General features: G+C 46.5%; 2 protein-coding genes across 2 annotated transcripts in view; one reads left to right on the top strand and one right to left on the bottom strand.

The window, feature by feature from the left end:
- The window catches only part of LOC147648746 (uncharacterized), a 132,412-nt gene that overhangs the window by 70,507 nt on the left and 35,271 nt on the right, over window positions 1-26,634 (bottom strand). The gene's annotated exons all lie outside the window — the stretch shown is intronic.
- LOC147648749 (uncharacterized) lies at window positions 13,825-14,599 on the top strand. The gene has a single exon (XM_086866481.1). The coding sequence runs from the start codon at window positions 13,825-13,827 to the stop codon at window positions 14,548-14,550; it is 726 nt and encodes a 241-aa protein (XP_086722607.1). The 3' UTR covers window positions 14,551-14,599.

A 26,634-nucleotide genomic window follows, 5' to 3' on the forward strand; every position in this document is an offset into this window, starting at 1 on the left:
TTATTATTCCGACGTGTCAGAGGAAGAAAACGAGAAGCAAAGTAATTCCTAGGGAAATCGATCTTCCCCCCAGCTCTCCCTCCTTCCCGGGCTTAACTTTGTGCCCCTCTCCGTCCCCCTCCCCGCCCAGAGGCACAGGGATGGGGGTCACAGTCAGGTCATGTCACTGCCTCCCCCTGAGGGCCAGGAATCCTTGTCCTGCTGCAGCCTGGGGTCCCTCGCAGGGGCCAGAGTCCCTCAGGACCAGGCTGCTCCAGCGGGGATGGCCAGGGGGATCCCCGAGTCCGGCCAGGAGCCACTTGCATGGCTGTGCAGGGGCTTCTGCCGGGCTCGGGGCCTCTCTCAGGCACCCCCTGCTCCGGCCCGGCCTCATTGCCCCCCTCACCCCCCATGCAGCGAGTGCCCGGGCAGGGAAATGCACGATTTTCCCGGGGCTGAATCTTGGTGTTTCTGAGCTTTATTGGGCTGAATGTTGGTGTTTTGTTTTTTTTTGTGAGGGCAGAATCTTTGTATTTTGGGGGGATATCAGATTTTTGGTGTTTTGGAAGTTTTTGGTCTGTCTTTATTAGCATTCAGGAACACACATAATCAGAGACTGATTATATGCAGGTGCTTTATTGAAGCACGCAGGAACTGGGGGTATCAGCAACCCAAATCTAGCTCCATTGTCTTTTTCCAAAGTGCACATATTTCTACAATTTCAGCTGTAGCAATAATCACTATAACAACCTTATCAATATTGCTTCATTAATATTGCTTCATTAACTCTCTCTATATTGCTTCATGAGAGTTAACTCATCCTTGTATGAACATGTCCAAATCTTATCTCTGGGTGGGTATCTTGGAGACCCCAAGTACCAGTTCCCGTTACCATAAACATTTCAGCTTGCTAGACCATCCCTAATACGAAGCATTCTTGTGGCCTGCCTCTACATGATTTGAAGAAACATTTTCAGAAACATTTAACCCCATAGTAACATATTTCCCCCCTTTAAAAATATTTTATTTTACTATAATAAGTGTGATGCTTTCACTATATACAGTCCTTTTTCTGAGATTATACTTGATGTTCATCTTCGAATCCACAGTTGTCGTAAGCGTTGTTACACTCTGGAGGACTTGGAGATGACAAATGTGGATGTGGATCTCTGTCCCGTGTCAGCGCCTTTAATATCTTCTGGTTCCAGGATACTCTTTTCTTTATCTCTCCTTTCAGAACTGCACAGATTAACCAGATTGCTAAGAACACAATCAGTAGGATTATCAGACTCTCAAGAATAGATTTGATCCAGGAGCTCACATTCCATCCTAACCCTTCAAAACTTGTATCTACCCAACTTGTGGTCAGATCTTCCCTCTCTTTCTGTGCTTCATGTTCTATTTGTTTTAATGGATTAATGTTGTGTTCTACATCTGCAGTTCCATTTGGGCTGTGGATGCAGCAGTGATCAATTTGTCCTTTTAGGTACCCTCATACTCCGTGTTCTTTCAACAATAACATATCTAAAGCCAATCTGTTTTGCAGGGTCATTTTAGTTGTGGCTTGTAATTGTACATTTAGCTCTCTAAATCCCTCTTTGGTAACTCTTGCCAATCTTTCTACCTGGCCTGTAAGTTTGTACAACATCTTTCTATTGTTATAATTTGTTATTGGACCAAACAAGGATTCCAGAGCCCAATGAAATTTTACACTACTGGAGGGTTCCTGCCATGTTTCTTCATCTTCAGCTTTGTTTTCCTGAACTTCTCGTCTTGTCCTTATTTGCAGAAGTTCATGTTCTCCCTTGAATGGGGACCTTTTCCAAATTGGGCATAAGGTGGGGAGGCCTAGAGTAACCTCTTTTACTTTTTCACCTACAGGCAAATGTGTTGTCCAGGTGCCATCGCTTGCTGCCCATCCAAATTGGCCTGGACTCTGAATTGTACTTGTGCTCCATATTACCTTTTGGATCACTTGTCCTATCTTGTCATTTATTTCACCTTGTTTATGTTTGATTCCTCTGCAGGCACATCCAATTTGCAGAGCTACCACAAGTGGTGGCATTTGTTTTATTTCTTCATCATCAGAAGTACAGTCCTAAGTTTTGTTCCATACCCACCAATTCACTTTGTCTGCCTCCATTCTACTACTGGTTGCAGTGTTCCATACCCCTGGATCTGTTTCATTTTCAGAGCCTTCCCACTTAATGCACCAAGGGCTATCTGCCATAGATTGGAATTTCTGAAGCACACTCATTGCCCATGCACTGTCCCAAGCTTCAGCCCGATCTTTTCCTTCCTGTCCTTCACACTTCCACTTTGATACTGGAATCTTTTCTTTAATGACCTTTGCTATCTTTTCATAACACCATCCATAATTCCCTAATCCCCCATACCAGCCTAGTTTTGGTTCATACTTTCCTCCATTTTCATGACAATCCCATGTAGATGAATACTTTGGCTTCACAGCATTTTCAAACACTGTCTTATTTGGGTACTCGTAATCTATTTGCAATACACAGCTCACATTTTCATTTTTATTCTTTTGTATTTCAGGTAATTTGGATGTTATAATTCTCCACTTTATTTGGTCTCCTGCTGCCTTTGGTATTGGCAGACAGGCAGTTATTTTGCTGGTGTTTTGCACGTTAGCAAAATCTTTAATTAATCCAATCATCCCATTTTCTGCCTGAATAGTATGAGAGACTTTTATCACTTGTGTTTCTGGCTGCACCCCCACATCCCTCTTCATTCTAAAATGAAGAGTTGTCAGCTGATCCTTTTGCATTTCACATCCCAAGGTAACATTGATTCCAACTGATGGCACTAAAGGCCATGAAATAATCACCATTACAGTCACTAGCAACCTAGATATTTGAAACAATCAAACCCGCTTTATCTGCAGCTTTGTTGGCCCTACAGTTTGTGCAGTCCACAGTGCAGGGGAAACCTTCTTCACTCTGGTGTAATGTATGCAGGGATCCAGTCCAGCTCCTTTGACTGCTGTCAAGGTAGTTAACAGTACCTGATAGGGTCCATTCCACCTTTCTTTTAATGGTTCTTCCTTCCAGCTTTTACTGTACACTTCATCTCCTGGGGGGATGTCATGAACTGGATTCTCAAGAGTCAGCGGCCTGTTCCACACAAGGGTGCTCCGAAGTCGAGCTCGAGCTTTTCCAAGAGACAGAACATAATTCTACACCTCTTGCTTCCCTGTAACATGTACATTTGGATTAGGTTCAGGGCATTCATATGGTTTCCCATCCAATATCTCATAAGGACTGACTGACATCCCGCTTCTGGGCTTTATCCGAATCCTCAGCAGTGCTATTGGTAAAGCTTGTGGCTACTGCAATTTAGCCTCTTGGCATCTTTTGCTGATTTGCCTCTTCAATGTCTGATTCATCCTCTCTACCTGTCCACTGGATTGGGGTCTCCATGGTGTATGGAGATGCCAAGCTATTCCCAGTAACCTACTCACCTCCCTCACTGCTGTGGCTGTGAAATGTGGCCCCTATCTGATGATATTCCTAGAGGCACCCCAAATCTTGGAATGATTTCTTGCAGTAACCACTTGACTGTCTCCTTTGCTTGATTTGTGTGACAGGGAAGAGCTTCTGGCCATCCTGAAAATGTGTCAAGCCCTACCAATAGATATTTGTATCCTCAAGTTCTTGGTAATTCTACAAAATCTACTTGCCAATAATCTCCTGGTTCTACTCCTACCCGAATTTTCCCTAATTGTGCCTGTCATCTAGCCACTGGATTGTTCTTTAAGCAAATTTCACATTTTGACATTACTGATTTTGCCATTGTTAACATCCGTACTGAAATTAAATTTTGTTTTAACAATTTCACCAATGTCTCTGCACTCCAATGACATTTGTTATGTTTAATTTGTAGAACTTCTCTCATTCTCAAGGGGGGTACCACTACTTGTCCCTGTGTAGTCACATACCACCCTTCTGAATTCTTCTGTGCATTCAGTGAGCGTCCCAATTTCTCATCTTCTTTTGAATATTTTGGTTCTGGGGGTAAATTGAATTGAGATACATTAGTTTTTAAAGGTATCAATGCCATTGCAGTTTGCACTTCTCGAGCAGCTTGTTGGGCTGTCCAGTCTGCTTTCCGATTTCCCTCATGAATTTTGGAGCTTCCTGATTGTTGAGCTTTGCAGTGCATGATTGCTACTTGGTCAGGCTTTTGTACTGCTTTTATTGATTGCAGGACTGCATCTTGATGTTTAATGTGGGTACGTTGAGAAGACAGCAGTCCTCTTTCTTTCCCCAGTGCTCTGTGTACATGCACTACTCCAAAAGCATACTTTGAGCCAGTCCATATGTTTACCCTTTTCCCTTCACTTAATTCTAGTGTTCTGGTTAAGGCAACCAGTTCTGCCCTCTGGGCAGATGGATTTGGTGATAATGCTTTTGCCTCCACTGTTGTACTGACTGTTGTTGCCTGGGGGTCCCAGAGCATCTTCCTCTCTGCCTTCTTCTCCTCCATTCGTCTAATGCTTGGGCATGAGAAGTCTGGTTTGGGGGGAAAAACAAGGGGTGACCACCTAGGATTCAGGGTTCCTCCTGCCCGAGTCCATCTCTAGAAGTCTTCAGGTGTCTTGTGTCCATGAAAATCTCCAAAGCATCAGGACTGAGAGGAAAAAATCCCTCCCTGAGATTTCCCTTTCCTGGGGTCCCCACTTTGGTGTCCCAGGGCTTCCCCCTCTGCAGGCTCATCCCTTCTCCAGGCTGCCCCTTCTCCAGGCTCCCCTCACTCCCGGCTCTCGGGGTCCCCCCTCTCCAGGCCCCCATTTCAGGCTCCGGGGCTCCCGGGGCTCCCCCCTTTTCGCTGCTCCCCTCCCCCTGCCGGTACCGGGCATCTCAGCTCAGCTTTGGAGTCCTGCAAGATCCAGACATCGCTCTGCCCTGCCCGTGCCCAGAAAAAGGAACAGGGGTCCCCAAAGATACTTCGAGTGAGCTCCAAATATCCCTTCCCCTGCAAACAAATCCTGCCAGGACGGCCCAAGAGCTTCGGGGCGAGGTTCCCGTCCCCGGTGAGCTGCGGGCTGCGGGGCCCGATGCTCCCGGCGCGAAGGGGCTGCAGATCCAGAGAGCGATGGACGCACCTGGGTGATTTGCGGAATAAAAGGAACTCTATAACTCACAGAGTAGTTATAAGAGCAGGTATGAATTTATTCAGCGCTGAGGTGCATGGGGGATATCTCCTCCAAAAGCATGCACACCTTTTTGATTGGGTTTTCCCGTTTTTATCCTTTACAGAGCAGGTTTACACGATACGGCTAATACATATTAATTTCCTAACCCCGCCTGTCTTCACTTCATATTAAAATTAGCCCTGTGCCCCTTTCAGTCCTTTGGCCGCTTTTTTTTTGGGAGGGGGACTTCAAATCCGTTTCCTCCGGCTTAGGGTCCAGGAATCTCCTTTATCCTGTGGTGCCTTTGTCTTTGCATCTTGTTTGTGTATTCCAGCTCCTTATCTTATCTTGCAGTCTGACTCTTTTTCCTGTTCTTGTGGATTAGGGTGTCAGGTCTGGTTTTTGTCAGACACCACTTTTAAACATTTCTTCTTAATTCTTAATTTCTTTGTTTCATGGGGCCTCCTCTGCTGCTCCTCTTGCAGTTCCTGCTCCTCCTCTACCCCTCCTCTTCCTCCCGCTCCTCCGCTTTCCCCTCCTTCCCCTCCTCCTCCTCCATCTCTCGGCTGCTGGCGAGGAGCTCTGGGGTGAGCGGAGCGGGGCCGGGAGCCGCTGGGAAAGGGCTGGGAGAGGGGGATGAGGGGAGCTGGGCCAGGGGGAGAGGGGTTCTCAAGGAGGGGCTGCCAGTTAAGGCCAGGAGCCCCAAATCCCCTCCGTGTCCTGCCAGCCCCTGCCCCCGGCGCTGTGGGGGCCGGGCCGTGCCCCAGTGCCGGCTCAGGGGGTGCTCCAGGCTGCCGTGCTGCACCTGGCAGCTGGAGCTGAGCCCGCATTGCCGGGGGCGGTTTCCAGCAGCACCAGGAGCTGCTGGCTCCAGTCCCCGCTGGGGAGCACGGCAGTGGCCAGCACGTGGCCCGAGAGCTGCTGCTGGCCCTGGGAGCAGCTCAGCTGGATGTGGGCAGGGGAGAAATCCATCAGGGAGCAGAGCAGGCGGCCGGGGCCGGGCTGGGAGCTGGAGGGCACCAGCGAGATGGACACGCTGGGATGGGCAGGGGGCTTGGGGACCCCCCAGTGCAGATCTTCCTCCCTACAAGCCGCAGGGAATCGCTCCAGGGATCGAGTGCTGCGGGGACGGGGAACCAGGTTTCTTTCATCCCAGCCCCACCTTTCCCTCTCCTCTCCCCCTTTCTCCTCCTTCCCCCAATCCACTGACCCCTCTCAATGCAATTTGAGTTTCCCAGCACCCTCCCCCACGCTTTGGGGGTCCCAGCCCTCTCCTTTTCCCACTCTAGCCCCTTCCTAATCATCCGTCCAATCTCCAACCCACTCCCCCGTGCTTGGATTTGGGTGTTCCAGGCCCCTCCTGCTCAGTCTGGGGGTCCCATCCCCCCTTTCACTCAATTTGGGGAGATCCTAGCAGATTTCTTCGGGGAGGAATCCTGGCGTTACAGGAATTTTGGGGTGTAGGTTTGAAGGGGGACAGCTCTGTCTGGCATTTGTTTAACCCATGGTCTGCCAGGGAAGCACAAAAACGTTTCTCATTCCCATCCTTTCCTTGTTTGGTCTGGTTCATGAGCTGCTTTCTTGTTTCCTTTGGTATCTGTTCTCATCTATTTGTCAACAGCAGTTTGAGTCATTTACTTTTCCAGAAATTCTGTCTCCTTCTAATAATAGATAATCTGATCCCATCCCATGGTGAAATGTTGTGTTCCTCATCTGAGTGGATTGGTTGGGGGGAAGGTCAGGAGCTGGAGCTGTGTGGTTGGTTATTATTTCAATGGCATCCTGTAATCTAATTATGCCATTGAAATGAGAAATGGTTTCTCTGGTACCTGCTATGAATTCATCAGGGTTCCCGGGTCTGGTCCATGGTGTTGCAGCATTTGTTCTGGTGGCTGTCCATCTTTTCCCCATTTCTGGGTGCTCCCTCCAGCCAGGGCTGCATCAATTGTCAGCTTTTCTCATTAAATCATCACTTACTTGGATTCCCAACTGATTTCCCTGACCTTGTGGTAGCAAATAAACCCCAGTGGTCTGATACACCCTATATAACATAGACAGTGACAGCACATGTTGGAGTGGGGACAGGGATGATTCCCCCCCACTTGTTTTAGTGAAGTTTTCACAACATTCTCCATTTTCTGTTTTCCTTTGCAGCTGAACCAATTTCTGCTGCAGAGTCAGATATCCTCACAATGGGCTCTGCCTTTAGCTGTGCAAATTCCATCTGTGCAAGCAGGCAGAGCTTGGGCTGAGGGGCAGAGAGAATCAGCCCAATTCCTCCTGCAGGCAGGAAGCCCCTGGGCCATTGTGCAGGCTTTGTCCCTTCAGTGTTAATTTGCATTTCTAAAGCTCCTCTCCTGGCTGCCTGGAACAAAGCTTCTCTTCCAGGGCAGTCATGGGATGACTCACATTTGTTAGTGCCACAATGTGGTTGTTTTTTGTTTTGGTTTATTTTTTTAACAGTACTCTAATAAGTATGAGATAAAGGGTCACCTTTAAAGCTCTTCTAGTTTTTCAGAAACAGCCTAAAAGTGAACATCCAAAAACCCATACAGAATTTTTGCCATAACTATGAGCCAGGCACAAACATTCCCAAAAAATTTTCAAGGCAATCGAATTTTTCCTACTTCTCTCTCGGCCTAAAAATTGATTCTCCCTACCTTGGCCCAAACTGAACTGACAATATAAAATCAAGATTATTACAAAAAAAAATTTCTAATGGTGTAATCCTTTCACGGAAACTTTGGGAAAATCAAAAACTCTCCCGCAATGTCTTTAGTGCTAGAGAGTCAAGGCACAACCTGATTCTGGCCAGGATGTGCAACAGAAATCATTAAATCCACACTTAGGCTGGGTGTGCAGAGAAAATCATTCCATGACACGGGAATTTACTAGATTTTTCCAAAACTTTATACAGTCTGAACCCATAGAAATCCATTGGTTTAATGTTCATTGGTTTCAAGGTGTGGAGTTGTTAGGATTTGGTTTCCTGTTGCAGCCGGATTTCTGTGCCTGTGATGGGAATTAGGTGGGCACTCCTGGATTTCCTGCTCAGCCTTTTCCAGACCAGGTGTCTCCAGCTGTGCCTTGGGCAGTCTCTGGGTCAGATGTTGTTTGATGTTAGCTGATGGAATCTTTTGGGTATTCCCAATCTGTTGAGATGTAAATTTCATCTCTGCTGAGTGGTGGAAAAGAAAGATTAAAATTCCTTTAAAAGAAAGATTAAAATTCCTTTCCCCAAGGCAAAGGCAAACCAACTCCCTTCAGAGAAATAGGATTTGAAGCCATTTTCAAGTTGGTCTGTTTTGCCAGCAGCGAATCCCAGGCAGGGCAGAGTGTGAGTGGAATTGAGAGGCAGAGTGGAATTGTCCCGGTGCCTTCCCCAGCAGCTGTGGCGAGGGCAGGCACAGAAAGGCCTGAAGCTGCAAGAGTGAGAGCAAGGATTGTCCCGCAGTGGCTGGAGATGGCAAAGGAGGGTGGCCAGGCCGAGGATTTGAGCAGAGGATCTGTGGGCAGGCGCAGGGGCTTCCCCCGCTGGGGAGCCCTGGCTGCTGCTGCGTTGCCTTCAGTGCAGGCTCAGGGGTGGCCTGTTTAATATTCCTTTCCAATTCAGATTTCTGAGTCGGGAAGAGCCATGGCTGGGGCATCAATCATTTTATTTTTTTCATTTTGTTAAGTTTTGTTCTCTTCTTTATGTCCACTCAGTAAAATTGAGGCTATCTGGGGCTAAAGAAGTCACACAATGCTCAGGCCAGAACAAAGAATCCTCAGTCCAGCTCCTGCAGTTCCCTGATTATCCTAAGAATTGTTCCAGCTCCATTTTTGTCCTGGGAAACATTATTTCTCAGATTCCCTGAACTCTCTCTGAATCAATACACCACAAACCCTCAGTCAAAAATTGTTTCCAATATTTAACCATTTTCTCTGTCATTTGCCCTTTCTTTTTTTTCAGCTACTCAAAGCTGATTTTTAGCCTGAAAATGAAGCCATTTCACAGAGGCTTCCTCTACCTCTTCTCCTTGTCCTCCTGACTGGATCAAGTCATCCACATCCTGCATTAAGCCAGTCCCTGGGGGTGAGGTCAGTTCCTTTGATATTTCCTGCAAGGCTTGCCCCAATCAGGCCGGTGCTTCCGTGCATCCCTGCAGAAGGACCGTCCATGTCTTGAGCATTTTCCCTTCTAGCTCTTGTTGCCAGCCCAAGGCAGAATTGTGTTTGCATCCTCTGGAAGTGGGCAGATTGCCAGAAAGCATCTTTTGCATCAAGTTGTGAATGGCAGCAGTGTGAGGAGGGCAGCTGGTTGAGGCTGGTGTAAGGATCTGACAGTGTGGGGTGGCTCGGTTTCATCATCTCATTTCTTCTTCTTGGGTCCTGCAGCATTCTGTGGATTCCATTGGATTTCTTGTTTGGCAGGATAGGAGCATTCTAGGGAGCCATCCCTGGCTGCCCAAGCCGTGCCTTGAGCAGGACTCCCAGACAGGCTGTGAGCCCTTCCTTCCCTCCCTTGGAACAGGGGATTGCTTTTCCACACCTCTTGTCCTGGTTGCTTCAGGGAAATTTGGAGAGGCTCCATATCTAATTTTGCCCATTTCCCTGGGGCTGCCCACACTTGTGGGTTCACTTCAGCCATGGCTCTGCCAGACATTTGACACAGAGGTACAACAGAACCAGCCTCTGTATCACCTTTTGCAACATTCATTTGCATTCCCAATTTAGCCATCAAATCCCTTCCCAGTAAATTACAATCACAATTGTGAGCAACTAAAAGCTCCTGCATTTCAAACCCATCCCCCACATCAGCTAATAGTGTTTGAATAAAACACACCTGCTCATCTTTCCTACTTAGTGCTTTAATAATTTAAATATTCCCTAACACCTTTAGGTGTAAGATTCCGAGTGGATGGGGAGGCCCCTGTGTCCATCAGGAAAGGTCTCCTCTGGATCCAGAGCCACCCTGAATGTTCCCAAGGGCTGCAGTGTGGTGGGTCCCTGGTGGAATGGGAGCTGTGCCACCGCTAAGAATGGGTGTCCATCAAGGGCTGGACTTGCTGGTGCTGAGGCTGCTGCTGTCTGTGCTTGCAGTGTCCTTGTGCCCTGCAGCTGGAAGGCTGATTCCTTGCCAGGGGCTGTTTGGGTGGGCTGTGCCCTGGCCAGGAGGGCAATGCCTGTGCCAGGTGCTTGTGGCCGAGGGTGTCCCCTGGGTGCTGGGGCCCCCTTGGGCCCTGGGCTTGATCCCTCAGGGGCTGTAGGAGCTGTGCCATGGCCTTTGCCTTCAGCTTGGCCTTTTGCTCATCCCTTGCTGCATTCAGCTGCTGAGCCTTTGTGAGCAAGTGCTGCAGGGGCTTCTTCTGTCGCTGCTGCAGCCCCCCTCAGTGCCTGTGGGTGCTCATCGTGTGGCAGCTGCTGAGCTTTCTGCAAAATCCTTCCTTTCTCCAGGGAGCCACCAGGAAATGCTTAAAAGATCATGTGGATCTTTGCAGGTCTAATCGCCATTTGTGAGCTGTTCCTTCCTCGTGCTGGCTGTGCTGAGGCTCCCCTCCCCAGCCCGTATCCCAGAGCCGGTCCCTGTCCTGCCGCAGTGTCCAAAGGCGGCCCCCCCGGCGGGCAGGGCCGGCAGCTCCACGGGGCCGGGCAGCGGCCGGGGCGTCCCGCAGCCTCCTGGGGGCCGGGGGCCACTGCCGGCCCTGCCCGGGGGGTGCTGGGCTCAGGCAGCGCCCGGCGCTGAGCCCCGGCTGCCCCACAGCCCCGGCCCGGCCCCACAGCTCCCCACAGGCCCCCAGCCCGTGCTCCCGGTGCCGCAGCTCTGCGCCCGCTCCTGCCGCTCCCAGCTCAGAGAAACCCCCTGAAATCCTCACCTCCTTGTTTTCCTGTCCTGGAAAACTGGGATACAAAGGATCTGAGTCAGCTGGCAATTTCTGCGGATAAGACCCTTCTGGAACACATCCCAGTCCTCAGTATTTTTCTCTTCCTCTTCTTTTCCATCATCATTTTTCTTACCCCATGGATTCCTCCTGCTGCTTTTTGTCTAAAAAAAAAAGTCCCTGTTGTCTAAATGCCTTCTGGACTTCCCTTCTTGCCCCCCTGGGTGTCCATGTCCTTAATTCCCTCTGGGAGAATGTGCAAACGACCTCCACATGCTCCCAAGGGACCCTTGAGAGATATTTTGGGATCCTCATCCCTTTTGCTGGGACCCCATTGTGGCTTTCCCTTTTGTCCCCCTCCCTGGGTGCCCTGCCATGTTCACTCCCCGAAGATGCCACTGTAGTCACTGCTGAGATTTTCAGTGCTCTCTCCCTGCCGACTCTTGAGAGCCGCCCTGATCCGTCACTCGTCTGTCTCCTGCTCACTCTCGGGTACCCAATCAATGCCCGGTGCCGCCGCCAGCCGAGGGAGCCGATCCCCCAAACTGGGTGAGGCCCCTTCAGCTGCACTCACTGCCCGCCGGCCTGGACGGTGGAAGGAATTGCGGAGGAGCCCCAAGGTGTGTGGAAAAATTGACATCCCCAGAGGTTTCTGTCCACAAGGAAGACAGAGGAGTCTTGTAACAGTAATTGTATTCATAAAAAAGGGTGTGCCCATGGGACATTTCCCATGGGGTCTCTCCAGTTGTTGGCAGACACAGCCTCCTTTTCACCCTAATTTTCTTGGCCACATCTCCCTGTCCCTTTCCCTACTGGCTGAAGTCCTGGAGAGGTACAGACTTCCCAATGCACCTCCTACATACCCCCTTAATATGCACCCCACTTTTGTATAGCTAACGATATTGATGGCTGTGTTAAGTCTTTGTTGTTCTTCTGGAAGTTGATGAATTTAGCAGGACCTTGGCTGAGCAGCAGTCTGTGTCATCAATTCATAACATTTTGTGCAGCTGCTGGCTCCTCGTGTCACTTCCTTATGTCCACGTCCCTGGCCCTATGTGCAGTGAGGTTGAGGGGATCAGTTTGTAAAGAGGCTTTGTTGTTGTTCCTTTGCTGGGGTTGCCCCGTTTTGGGGCCATCCCCCCTGGAGCAGGGTGTCCCCCCTTGGTGCAGGCGCAGGGCTCAGGCAGGGCTGAGCCAATCAGAGCGCGCGGCGCTGATGACTCATCAGTGTCCAGGCAGAGCCGCAGCTGCCAGCGTTCCCCAGCTGGAGCCCAGCTGCGCCCCTCCCCCCCGGGCCTTGGCGCCCCCCTGGAGGGGAATTTGGGGAGGTGGGAGGGGGGAGCGCCAAGGCCGGGCCCCCCCGCGCTGTGGTGGCGGGAGCGGCTGCAGTGGGGAGCGAGTGCGGGCGGAAGCGGCCGAGAGCCCAGCGCTGCCCCAGGCCGAGCTGGCCCAGCTGCATCCGTGCCCCTGCGGTGGGATGCTGTGGGACTGGGGGGGAAGAGGGAGGCGGCAGTGGGTGCTGGGCCTGGGGGCAGGAGGAGAAGGGAAGGAGAAGCAGGGTTGAGGAAAAAGACGGTCAAAATATATGTACCTGGGGTTGTGCAGAAGGAGGAGGAGGAGTGTGAGGTCGAGTAGGGACACAGGAGGAGGAGGAGGAGCAGGGAGAGGAAGCAGCACGAAGTTCATCCCTGTATCTGCAGCTCCCCCAGCCTCAGGTGCAGTGCCTCCCCACATGCAGCGGGTGACCACAGTGGGCTATCCACAATTTTTATGGGGCAGAATCTTGGTGTTTCTGAGCCTTACTGTGGTAAACGTTGGTGCTTTAGTTTCTTGCAGGAGCTGAACCTTTCTATTGTGCAGGGGGTTTTGGCTGAATCTTGTTGTTTGGTTTGTTTGTGATCTGTGTTTTGTTGTTTGGGCTGAATCCTGTTGTTTTTGAGGTTCTTACAGACGCAAGATGCCCAATGTCTTTCTGAGACGAACCTGGGCAAGGAGGCACGTAGGAGACACATCGGGGGTGGACGGTCTGAGACTCGGCAGAGACCTCTATAGTCGAGTTAGATGTTAGTTGTTTATTTCAGGGCGTGGGAGAGAGAGAGAGGGAGAGCCTGCCATGAGCCGACAGATAGAGCACAAAGCAGGCTCAGAGAGAACAATACAAAAGGGGGTAAAATACATGAGTTCAAGACTTTAAGATTGCTAAGAAAGAGAATAACAGAACAGAAGTGAGAGAGCCAGGAAAAAGAGGATAAAGAAGAGCAGGAAAGAACAGGAAAAAGAGAGCAGCAAGAGTGTAGAAAGCATGAGGCAAGAAGGCTAAGAGAAACAAGAAAGCTAAGAGAGAGCCAAGAGAGAGTAGCAAGAGAGCCAAGAGTTAAGAGAGACTAAGAGAACAAAGAGAGCCAAGAGAGAGAACTCTCTTTTACAATTACTTATATAACCTATACATTGAATATTCTATTCCTTTACTGACCAATCTTTCTAAGTATCCTAATACAGTAACATTTGTGTTCAACCTATAGAAATCGCTGGTTTTGCATATTTTTAGTTATCTCAGGGTTCTTCAGACCTTTCCTTATAAGGCTGGGAAGAGGGGTCTCAGCTTGGTTTTACTGGGGGAAAGAACGTGTTCTGGCACACCAGCCTGGTTTCTTTGACTTATTCAAACCATGCTTTCATTTGTATTTCTTCCTTAGCCTTTTTGGCTAAAGAGACATATTTATAATTTCTTTTTAATTCTGCCTTCCCAACAGAGGCATCCCCAGCCCAAGGCACTCTCCTCTCTTTTTTTCCACCTAATCATGAATTTTCATTCCAAATTTCTACCAGATGGAAGAGGAGGAGGAAAAGCCCTGGAGATCCCGCACGAGGAGGGGCTGCAAACGCAGTCCAGGGAGCTGCGAGGAGGAAAGATCCCCCCAGTGCCAGGAACACGGCCAGAGATCCAGCCGGAGCTCAGAGCTGGGGGAGAAGCCCCACAAGTGCTTGGAATGTGGGAAGGGCTTCAGGTACAGCTCCCAGCTCATCCAGCACCAGAGGATCCACTCTGGGGAAAAGCCCTACGAGTGTGGGGAATGTGGGAAGAGCTTCAGCCAGAGCTCCAACCTGAGGAAACACCAGAAGATTCACACTGGGGTAAAGCCCTATGAGTGTGGGAAATGTGGGAAGAGCTTCAGAGAGATCTCTAATTTGATGACACACCAGGTGATCCACACAGGGGAACAGCCCTACACCTGCTCGGAATGTGGGAAGAATTTTGGTCAGAGCTCCAGTCTGTGGGCACACCGGCGCATCCACACTGGGGAGAGGCCCTACAAGTGTCCCCAGTGTGGGAAGAGGTTTCAGACCAGCTCTGATGTCCTCAAACATGAGCGGATTCACACAGACGAGAGGCCCTTCCGCTGCCCCGACTGCGGGAAGTGCTTCAACCGCAACGGCAACCTCACCATCCACCGGCGCATCCACAGTGGGGAGAGGCCCTACGAGTGTCCCCAGTGTGGGAAGAGCTTCTCACAGAGATCTAACTTGACCCAACACCAACGGAGGCACCAGTAAGGGAAGCCCTGCGAGTGCCCCGAGTGCGGGAAGAGCTTCGTGCGCTGCTCCAGCTCCATCCCCCATGGGAGGATGGGCGTTGGATGATCCCCAGTGACCCCCGTTGGGCAGAGCCCTGGTGATCCGTGGTCCTGGTGATGCGTGTTGGGAAGACACCTGGCTGGGAGGCTCCACATCTTCCTGGCTCCCTGTGGGCACCTGGATGAAAGCAGGGGAATGAAAATCCAATGGGATACAGAATGACAATGGGAATTGTTGACTTTCAATCCTCGAGAAGCTTTTGCCTCAGGAGCTGTGTGAGCAGAGAAAAGGGGGTGACACCGGGCTTGGGGGCTCTGAGGGGAGCACACTCACTCTGTTGGGGGGGGAGGACACGATCCCCGGGATCCCCCCTCACCTTCCTGCACAGGCAGAAGCCAAGCCCCAGTGCCAGGAAGACGAAGCCCAACACGGAAACTCCAATCCCCGTCAGCATCTTGCTGTGGGTGGCGTCTGACAGTATCCCTGGGGGGTCTGCAGAGGTCAGGACCCCCAAAACTTCTCAGAGACACCCCAAGCCCCTCCAAGGACCCTCCCAGTCTTTCCCAGCCCACCCAGGACCCTCTGAAACCTCCTTTGGAGTCACTAATTTTAAACAATTAGGTGCTGTAGAAAAATTGGAGATCGTAGATAGAGATAGGCCTTGCTGGAAGTATTTCGAGTTAATGATTGAGTGAGAAGCAGGATTTGAGATAATGAGTCTTGGACTTAGGTAAAAAATTACTTGTCATTGTATGTTTGTTCAGCTGTGCTTATAATGAGAAAAGAGAAACTGATAAACGGGTTCAGGAAGGTCAGAGACCTTACATCTGGAAACCCATTTCAAAGTCACAAGGGAGGAAACTGGAGTTGCACCAAATGTCATTTGTAATGTCAACCATTGTAAAGGTAGAAAGGTGAGAGTGAGGAAGAGCGGTTTTCCTTCATCTCTTGATGACCCCTCCTCACCAAAACGACCTCCTCCTCAAATTAGGGAGCCAACCACACAGGCAGAATGACTTTTTAAACTCATTACCGTGCATTTTAATCCAAAGTGGGGAACAGAAAGTGTTCGCATTATGCATATGCATTAGTATTAATATGTATTAGTATTTTGGATATTCAAGACTTTTGTAAATAAATAGACACTGGAATCTTTTGTCAACCTGCAGTGCGTATTAAGGGGTGACTCCCGCACTCGCCCAGTGCTGTGATTAAACATCCACTTTGTAACTTTAAACTGTTGGAGAGGTTTTTTGTCCATTAACAGATTGATGTTGATACTGGATCAATATTGCTATTTTGGTAAATCACTGCCAGTCTCTTCCCAGCCTCCCCAGGACCCAGCAGAGCCCCTCCTGTTCCTCTCAGGATCCCACAGCCCCCTCCCAATTTCTCCCCACTTCCCCTGGACCCCCAAACCCTCCCCCAGTCCCTTCCCAGCCCCACCAGGACTCATCAAGACTCCTCCCAGTCTCTTCCAGCACAACCAACCTCATCCCAATCCCTGCTTTCCAATCCCCAATCTCCTTCCAGCCCCTCCAGGCTCACTCAAATCCCTCCCTGTGACACCCAGCACCCCCAAACTCCCTCCCAGTTTCCACCAGGACCCCCAGAACCCCATCCCACCCTCCCCAACATCCTTTAATCCCCTTCCCAGCCATCCTAAGCACCTCAATCCCTTCCCCAGTTTAAACCAGGCCATCTCAAACTCCCTCCCAGTTCCTCCCAGCACAGCCCAGTCCCCCTCTGGGCCCCCCCAGTGCCTCCCCCGCTGCCCCCGGCGCTGTGGGGGCCGGGCCGTGCCCCAGTGCCGGCTCAGGGGGTGCTCCAGGCTGCCGTGCTCCACCTGGCAGCTGGAGCTGAGCCCGCATTGCCGGGGGCGGTTTCCAGCAGCACCAGGAGCTGCTGGCTCCAGTCCCCGCTGGGGAGCACGGCAGTGGCCAGCACGTGGCCCGAGAGCTGCTGCTGGCCCTGGGAGCAGCTCAGCTGGATGTGGGCAGGGGACAAATCCATCAGGGAGCAGAGCAGGCGGCCGGGGCCGGGCTGGGAGCTGGAGGGCACCAGCGAGATGGACACGCTGGGATGGGCACTGGGGATCAGCGGGGACAGACTGGCATGAGCTTGGGGGGTAACTGGGAGAGATGGGAGAGGAGTGGTGTGGCGTCGGGTGGGACCGGGAACAGGCTGTCAGGGACTGGGATGGCGCTGAAAGAGATGAGAGTGGATACTGGGACACTGGATGAAGGCGCAGATGTCTGGGAGTGGAAGGAGGAATGAATCCGAAATGGACTGGGAATGGGCTAAAAGGAGTGGGAGAGACTCCCGGGCCTCTGGGCGGGACTGTGGTGGCACTGGGAGGGACTGTGGTGGCACTGGGCGGGACTGTGGTGGCACTGGGAGGGACTGGGAATGAAGTGCGCGGCGCTGGGCGGCCGAGTCCAGCGCGGGGCTCTCGGCTCTGTGGATCTGCCCGGCAACTGATGAGTCATCAGAGAGGCGCGCTCTGATTGGCTGAGCGGCGGCAGATCCACGGAAAGGCGACATGGACAGGCGGGGTCACTGGGAGTGACTGGGATGGACTGGGAGAGGCTGGGATGGACTGGGAGAGCCACGGGAGCCACTGGGACGGACAAGGGGCCCCGGGGATGGGCACAAGGAAGGCTGGGGGCTCTGGGGTGATTCCCAGGGAGGTTTCGAGGAACACGGCCGGGCCCCTCTCTGTGCCCCGCGAGCAGCGGCCCGGACAGAAAAGTTCAGGAGCGGGAGGAGGTGTTTCTCAAGATTGATTTTAATCCTCATTCTCCTGGTCTGATTTGCTCAGTCCTAAATTCAGTTCATTTCCCCGTGTCGGGCTGTTGTGCCCCTGATGGTGATCCCTGAGTGACCTCTCCCTGCCCTTGTCCCGACCCACGAGGATTTGGATTTGTTTCAGTTCAGTGGAATTCGTGGTGATTTGGGGGGAGCTGGAGCAAAGCAGCTGGAAAGCACAGTGGGCGTGTGTCCTGGGTTGATTATGATGTTAAATTGTATCCCCATTCGTCCACCTAACCCCGTCACAGGTTTTGTATTCTTAAAATTCCATCTGAGAGTAAAAGTGAGTGGAAAAGAAGCACCGAGTCTGTTATCAGACTGCACTTGCTCCCCCCGCATCGGGAGTTTTGACTACAGCACAGACAGACAACAAGACACAGATCGCCTTGGCTTTCCAGCTAGCCGGGGCAGAGAGGTCTTCCTGGACTGTTTTCTTTCCCTTTTCCTGAAACGAATCGAAGCTGCTCTGGACTGGGGACTCGGGGGAGCACCGGGAGCACCCCTGGACTACCGGGAGCCCGGCCTGGGCAGCGGCATTTTCCAGCGCCAGAGGGACTGATAACAGAGCCAACACCCCCAGGAAAGAGACCCTCTGAAGTTCCTCATCTCTGCTGAAGGGCGAGAGGTTTTGTAATTTGATATCGTTCATTTTTGTGCTGGGTAGTGCTGTGCCTGGGAAATAAACAGGTTTTTTCCACTCCTCTCAGGGAAATCTCTTCCCGAACTGGATGGGGGGTGGGAGAAAGGGGCCACGTGGGTTTGCTTCCCGGGGGGAACCCACTGGAGGTTTTCTCCCAAATTTACCCTAAACCAGGACAATCACCCAAATTACACAAACACATCACAAAATTCCAGAAACATCCCTCAAAATTCCAGAAAAATCCCAAAAAATGGCAGAAAACACCCACAAAATTTCCTAAGTCTTCTCAAAACCCTACCAAATTCCAGAAGCATCCCACATAATCTCCACAAATTTCCGCACAATCTAAGAAAAACCCCTCAAAACTCTTCAAGACTCCTCAAAATCCCACAAAATTCCAGAAAAACCTCACAAAATTTCAGAAAAAAATCCACAAATTTCCCTAAATCTTCTCATAAGCCTACCAAATTCCAGAAATATCCCACAAAAATCTCCAAAAATTTCCACACAAAGAAAAATCCCACACAATTCTTATAGGCTCCTCAAAATCCCACAAAATTCCAGAAACACCCCACAAACTTGCAAAAAAACCCGCACGAATTTCCTAAAATCTTCTCATAAGCCCACCAAATTCTAGAAACATCCCACAAAAATCTCCACAAATTTCCACACAGTCTAAGAAAAAACCCACAAAATTCTTCAAGGCTCCTCAAAATCCCACAAAATTCAAGAAAATTTCCACAACTTTACAAGAAAATTCCAGAAAATACACTTAAACTTCTGAAAACCCCAGCAAATTCCAGAAACACCCTACAAAATATCCACTAATTTCCACGCAATCTAAGAAAAAGGCCCTCAAAATTCTTCAAGTCTCCGCAGAATCCCACAAAATTCCAGACAATTCCAAAACATTCCAAAGAAATCCCACACAATTCCAGAAACATCCCACCAAATTCCAGAAAAAAATCCACAAAACCCCCAATATCTTCTCATAAGCCCACCAAATTCCAGAAATATCCCACAAAATCGCCTCAAATTTCCACACAATCAAAGAAAAATCCCACACAATTCTTCAAGGCTCCTCAAAATCCCACCAAATTCCAGAAAATTACCACAACATTCCAAAACAATCCCACCAAATTCCAGAAACACCTCACAAACTTACAAAAAAACCCCCCACGAAGTCCCCAAAATCTTCTCATAAGCCCACCAAATTCCAGATACATCCCACACAATCTTTACAAATTTCCACTAAACCTAAGAAAGATCCCTCAAAGTTCTTCAAGTCTCCTCAATATCCCACAAAATTCCACAGAAACTCCACGACATTCAAAAAAAAATCCTAAAAATTCCAGAAACATCCCACAAATTCCTTCAAGTCTCCTCAAAATGTTACAAAATTCCAGACAATTCCTCAACATTCCAAAGAAATCCCACCAAATTCCAGAAACATCTCACAAAATTCCAGAAAAAAAAAGCAAAATTACCCAGAATCTTCTCATAAGCCTACCAAATTCCAGAAATATCCCAAAAAATCTCCACAAGTTTCCACGCAATCTAAGAAAAACCCCACACAATTCTTCAAGTCTCCTCAAAATCCCACAAAATCCACGAAAACAGCCACAACATTCCAAAAAAATCCAACAAAATTCCCTAAATCTTCTGAAAACCCCACAAAATTACAGAAAATCTCCACTAATTTCCACAAAATCTAAGAAAAATCCCACACAATTCTTCAAGGCTCCTCAATATCCTACAATATTCACGAAAATTACCACAACTTTACAAGTAAATTCCAGAAAATTCCCTTAAACTTCTGAAAACCCCACCAAATTCCAGAAACACCCTACAAAATATCCACTAATTTCCACGCAATCAAAGAAAAAGGCCCTCAAAATTCTTCAAGTCTCCTCAGAATCCCACAGAATTCCAGACAATTCCAAAACATTCCAAAGAAATCCCACCAAATTCCAGAAACATCCCACAAAATTCCAGAAAAAAATCCACAAAACCCCCAATATCTTCTCATAAACCCACCAAATTCCAGAAATATCCCACAAAATCGCCTCAAATTTCCACACAATCTAAGAAAAATCCCACACAATTCTTCAAGGCTCCTCAAAATCCCACAAAATCCAAGAAAACTGCCACAACATTCCAAAAAAATCCAACAAAATTCCCTAAATCTTCTGAAAACCCCACCAAATTCCATAAAATCACCACAAAAATCTCCACTAATTTCCGCAAAATCTAAGGAAAATCCCACACAATTCTTCAAGGCTCCTCAAAATCCCACAAAATTCAAGAAAATTACCACAACATTCCAAAAAAATCCCACCAAATTCCAAAAATCTTCTCGTAAGCCCACCAAATTTCAGAAACATCCCACAAAATCTCCACTAATTTCCACACAATCTAAGAAAAATGTACTCAAAATTCTTCAAGTCTTCTCAAAATCCCACAAAATTCCAGAAAATTACCACAACATTCCAAAACAATCCCACCAAATTCCAGAAACACCTCACAAACTTCCAAAAAAAACCCCCACGAAGTCCCCAAAATCTTCTCATAAGCCCACCAACTTCCAGATACATCCCACATAATCTTTACAAATTTCCACTAAACCTAAGAAAGATCCCTCAAAGTTCTTCAAGTCTCCTCAATATGCCACAAAATTCCACAGAAACTCCACGACATTCAAAAAAAAATCCTAAAAATTCCAGAAACATCCCACAAATTCCTTCAAGTCTCCTCAAAATCCCACAAAATTCCAGACAATTCCTCAACATTCCAAAGAAATCCCACCAAATTCCAGAAACATCTCACAAAATTCCAGAAAAAAAAAGCAAAATTACCCAGAATCTTCTCATAAGCCTACCAAACTCCAGAAATATCCCACAAAATCTCCACAAGTTTCCACACATTCTAACAAAAATCCCACACAATTCTCCAAGGCTCCTCAAAATCCCACAAAATCCAAGAAAACTGCCACAACATTCCAAAAAAATCCAATAAAATTCCCTAAATCTTCTGAAACCCCCACAAAATTCCAGAAAATCACCACAAAAATCTCCACTAATTTCCGCACAATCTAAGGAAAATCCCACACAATTCTTCAAGGCTCCTCAAAATCCCACAAAATTCAAGAAAATTACCACAACATTCCAAAAAAATCCACAAAATTCCCAAAATCTTCTCATAAGCCCACCAAATTCCAGAAACATCCCACAAAATCTCCACAGATTTCCACACAATCTAAGAAAAACCCCTCAAAATTCTTCAAGTCTCCTCAAAATCCCACAAAATTGAAGACAATTACCACAACTTTACAAGAAAATTCCAGAAAATTCCCTTAAACTTCTGAAAACCCCACCAAATTCCAGAAACACCCTACAAAATCTCCACTAATTTCCACGCAATCAAGGAAAAAGGCTTTCAAAATTCTTCCAGTCTTCTCAGAATCCCACAAAATTCCAGACAATTCCAAAACATTCCAAAGAAATCCCACCAAATTTCAGAAACATCTCACAAAATTCCAGAAAATCTCCAAAAAAACTCCACAAATTTCCACAAAGTCTAAGAAAAATATCACACAATTCTTCAAGGCTCCTCAAAATCACACAAAATTCAAGAAAATTACCACAACTTTACAAGAAAATTCCAGAAAATTCCCTTAAACTTCTGAAAACCCCACTAAATTCCAGAAACACCCTACAAAATCTCCACTAATTTCCACGCAATCTAAGAAAAAGGCCCTCAAAATTCTTCAAGTCTCCGCAGAATCCCACAAAATTCCAGACAATTCCAAAACATTCCAAAGAAATCCCACCAAATTCCAGAAACATCCCACCAAATTCCAGAAAAAAATCCACAAAACCCCCAATATCTTCTCATAAGCCTACCAAATTCCAGAAATATCACACAAAATCGCCTCAAATTTCCACACAATCTAAGAAAAATCCCACACAATTCTTCAAGGCTCCTCAAAATCCCACAAAATCCAAGAAAACTGCCACAACATTCCAAAAAAATCCAACAAAATTCCCTAAATCTTCTGAAAACCCCACCAAATTCCAGAAAATCTCCACAAAAATCTTCACTAATTTCCGCACAATCTAAGGAAAATCCCACACAATTCTTCAAGGCTCCTCAAAATCCCACAAAATTCCAGAAAATTACCACAACATTCCAAAACAATCCCACCAAATTCCAGAAACACCTCACAAACTTCCAAAAAAACCCCCCACGAAGTCCCCAAAATCTTCTCATAAGCCCACCAACTTCCAGATACATCCCGCACAATCTTTACAAATTTTCACTAAACCTAAGAAAGATCCCTCAAAGTTCTTCAAGTCTCCTCAATATCCCACAAAATTCCACAGAAACTCCACAACATTCCAAAAAAATCCTAAAAATTCCAGAAACACCCCACAAATTCCTTCAAGTCTCCTCAAAATGTTACAAAATTCCAGACAATTCCTCAACATTCCAAAGAAATCCCACCAAATTCCAGAAACATCTCACAAAATTCCAGAAAAAAAAGCAAAATTACCCAGAATCTTCTCATAAGCCTACCAAATTCCAGAAATATCCCAAAAAATCTCCACAAGTTTCCACGCAATCTAAGAAAAACCCCACACAATTCTTCAAGTCTCCTCAAAATCCCACAAAATCCACGAAAACAGCCACAACATTCCAAAAAAATCCAACAAAATTCCCTAAATCTTCTGAAAACCCCACAAAATTACAGAAAATCTCCACTAATTTCCACAAAATCTAAGAAAAATCCCACACAATTCTTCAAGGCTCCTCAATATCCTACAATATTCACGAAAATTACCACAACTTTACAAGTAAATTCCAGAAAATTCCCTTAAACTTCTGAAAACCCCACCAAATTCCAGAAACACCCTACAAAATATCCACTAATTTCCACGCAATCAAAGAAAAAGGCCCTCAAAATTCTTCAAGTCTCCTCAGAATCCCACAGAATTCCAGACAATTCCAAAACATTCCAAAGAAATCCCACCAAATTCCAGAAACATCCCACAAAATTCCAGAAAAAAATCCACAAAACCCCCAATATCTTCTCATAAGCCCACCAAATTCCAGAAATATCCCACAAAATCGCCTCAAATTTCCACACAATCTAAGAAAAATCCCACACAATTCTTCAAGGCTCCTCAAAATCCCACAAAATCCAAGAAAACTGCCACAACATTCCAAAAAAATCCAACAAAATTCCCTAAATCTTCTGAAAACCCCACCAAATTCCATAAAATCACCACAAAAATCTCCACTAATTTCCGCAAAATCTAAGGAAAATCCCACACAATTCTTCAAGGCTCCTCAAAATCCCACAAAATTCCAGAAAATTACCACAACATTCCAAAACAATCCCACCAAATTCCAAAAATCTTCTCGTAAGCCCACCAAATTTCAGAAACATCCCACAAAATCTCCACTAATTTCCACACAATCTAAGAAAAATGTACTCAAAATTCTTCAAGTCTTCTCAAAATCCCACAAAATTCCAGAAAATTACCACAACATTCCAAAACAATCCCACCAAATTCCAGAAACACCTCACAAACTTATAAAAAAACCCCCCACGAAGTCCCCAAAATCTTCTCATAAGCCCACCAACTTCCAGATACATCCCACACAATCTTTACAAATTTCCACTAAACCTAAGAAAGATCCCTCAAAGTTCTTCAAGTCTCCTCAATATGCCACAAAATTCCACAGAAACTCCACGACATTCAAAAAAAAATCCTAAAAATTCCAGAAACATCCCACAAATTCCTTCAAGTCTCCTCAAAATCCCACAAAATTCCAGACAATTCCTCAACATTCCAAAGAAATCCCACCAAATTCCAGAAACATCTCACAAAATTCCAGAAAAAAAAAGCAAAATTACCCAGAATCTTCTCATAAGCCTACCAAACTCCAGAAATATCCCACAAAATCTCCACAAGTTTCCACACATTCTAACAAAAATCCCACACAATTCTCCAAGGCTCCTCAAAATCCCACAAAATCCAAGAAAACTGCCACAACATTCCAAAAAAATCCAATAAAATTCCCTAAATCTTCTGAAACCCCCACAAAATTCCAGAAAATCACCACAAAAATCTCCACTAATTTCCGCACAATCTAAGGAAAATCCCACACAATTCTTCAAGGCTCCTCAAAATCCCACAAAATTCAAGAAAATTACCACAACATTCCAAAAAAATCCACAAAATTCCCAAAATCTTCTCATAAGCCCACCAAATTCCAGAAACATCCCACAAAATCTCCACAGATTTCCACACAATCTAAGAAAAACCCCTCAAAATTCTTCAAGTCTCCTCAAAATCCCACAAAATTGAAGACAATTACCACAACTTTACAAGAAAATTCCAGAAAATTCCCTTAAACTTCTGAAAACCCCACCAAATTCCAGAAACACCCTACAAAATATCCATTAATTTCCACGCAATCAAGGAAAAAGGCTTTCAAAATTCTTCCAGTCTTCTCAGAATCCCACAAAATTCCAGACAATTCCAAAACATTCCAAAGAAATCCCACCAAATTTCAGAAACATCTCACAAAATTCCAGAAAATCTCCAAAAAAACTCCACAAATTTCCACAAAGTCTAAGAAAAATATCACACAATTCTTCAAGGCTCCTCAAAATCCCACAAAATTCAAGAAAATTACCACAACTTTACAAGAAAATTCCAGAAAATTCCTTTAAACTTCTGAAAACCCCACCAAATTCCAGAAACACCCTACAAAATCTCCACTAATTTCCACGCAATCTAAGAAAAAGGCCCTCAAAATTCTTCAAGTCTCCGCAGAATCCCACAAAATTCCAGACAATTCCAAAACAGGCCAAAGAAATCCCACCAAATTCCAGAAACATCCCACCAAATTCCAGAAAAAAATCCACAAAACCCCCAATATCTTCTCATAAGCCTACCAAACTCCAGAAATATCCCACAAAATCTCCACAAGTTTCCACACATTCTAACAAAAATCCCACACAATTCTCCAAGGCTCCTCAAAATCCCACAAAATCCAAGAAAACTGCCACAACATTCCAAAAAAATCCAATAAAATTCCCTAAATCTTCTGAAACCCCCACAAAATTCCAGAAAATCACCACAAAAATCTCCACTAATTTCCGCACAATCTAAGGAAAATCCCACACAATTCTTCAAGGCTCCTCAAAATCCCACAAAATTCCAGAAAATTACCACAACATTCCAAAACAATCCCACCAAATTCCAGAAACACCTCACAAACTTCCAAAAAAAACCCCCACGAAGTCCCCAAAATCTTCTCATAAGCCCACCAAATTCCAGATACATCCCGCACAATCTTTACAAATTTTCACTAAACCTAAGAAAGATCCCTCAAAGTTCTTCAAGTCTCCTCAATATCCCACAAAATTCCACAGAAACTCCACAACATTCCAAAAAAATCCTAAAAATTCCAGAAACACCCCACAAATTCCTTCAAGTCTCCTCAAAATGTTACAAAATTCCAGACAATTCCTCAACATTCCAAAGAAATCCCACCAAATTCCAGAAACATCTCACAAAATTCCAGAAAAAAAAGCAAAATTACCCAGAATCTTCTCATAAGCCTACCAAATTCCAGAAATATCCCAAAAAATCTCCACAAGTTTCCACGCAATCTAAGAAAAACCCCACACAATTCTTCAAGTCTCCTCAAAATCCCACAAAATCCACGAAAACAGCCACAACATTCCAAAAAAATCCAACAAAATTCCCTAAATCTTCTGAAAACCCCACAAAATTACAGAAAATCTCCACTAATTTCCACAAAATCTAAGAAAAATCCCACACAATTCTTCAAGGCTCCTCAATATCCTACAATATTCACGAAAATTACCACAACTTTACAAGTAAATTCCAGAAAATTCCCTTAAACTTCTGAAAACCCCACCAAATTCCAGAAACACCCTACAAAATATCCACTAATTTCCACGCAATCAAAGAAAAAGGCCCTCAAAATTCTTCAAGTCTCCTCAGAATCCCACAGAATTCCAGACAATTCCAAAACATTCCAAAGAAATCCCACCAAATTCCAGAAACATCCCACAAAATTCCAGAAAAAAATCCACAAAACCCCCAATATCTTCTCATAAGCCCACCAAATTCCAGAAATATCCCACAAAATCGCCTCAAATTTCCACACAATCTAAGAAAAATCCCACACAATTCTTCAAGGCTCCTCAAAATCCCACAAAATCCAAGAAAACTGCCACAACATTCCAAAAAAATCCAACAAAATTCCCTAAATCTTCTGAAAACCCCACCAAATTCCAGAAAATCTCCACAAAAATCTTCACTAATTTCCGCACAATCTAAGGAAAATCCCACACAATTCTTCAAGGCTCCTCAAAATCCCAAAAAATTCCAGAAAATTACCACAACATTCCAAAACAATCCCACCAAATTCCAAAAATCTTCTCGTAAGCCCACCAAATTTCAGAAACATCCCACAAAATCTCCACTAATTTCCACACAATCTAAGAAAAATGTACTCAAAATTCTTCAAGTCTTCTCAAAATCCCACAAAATTCCAGAAAATTACCA

The sequence above is a fragment of the Cyanistes caeruleus genome, chromosome 31 (genome assembly GCF_971803275.1).
Source record: "Cyanistes caeruleus chromosome 31, bCyaCae1.hap1.1, whole genome shotgun sequence".
NCBI lineage: Eukaryota > Metazoa > Chordata > Aves > Passeriformes > Paridae > Cyanistes > Cyanistes caeruleus.

Coding starts and splice junctions, on each gene's coding strand:
- LOC147648749 (XM_086866481.1), top strand. CDS start 13,825: ATGGAAGAGGAGGAGGAAAAGCCCTGGAGATCCCGCACGAGGAGGGGC.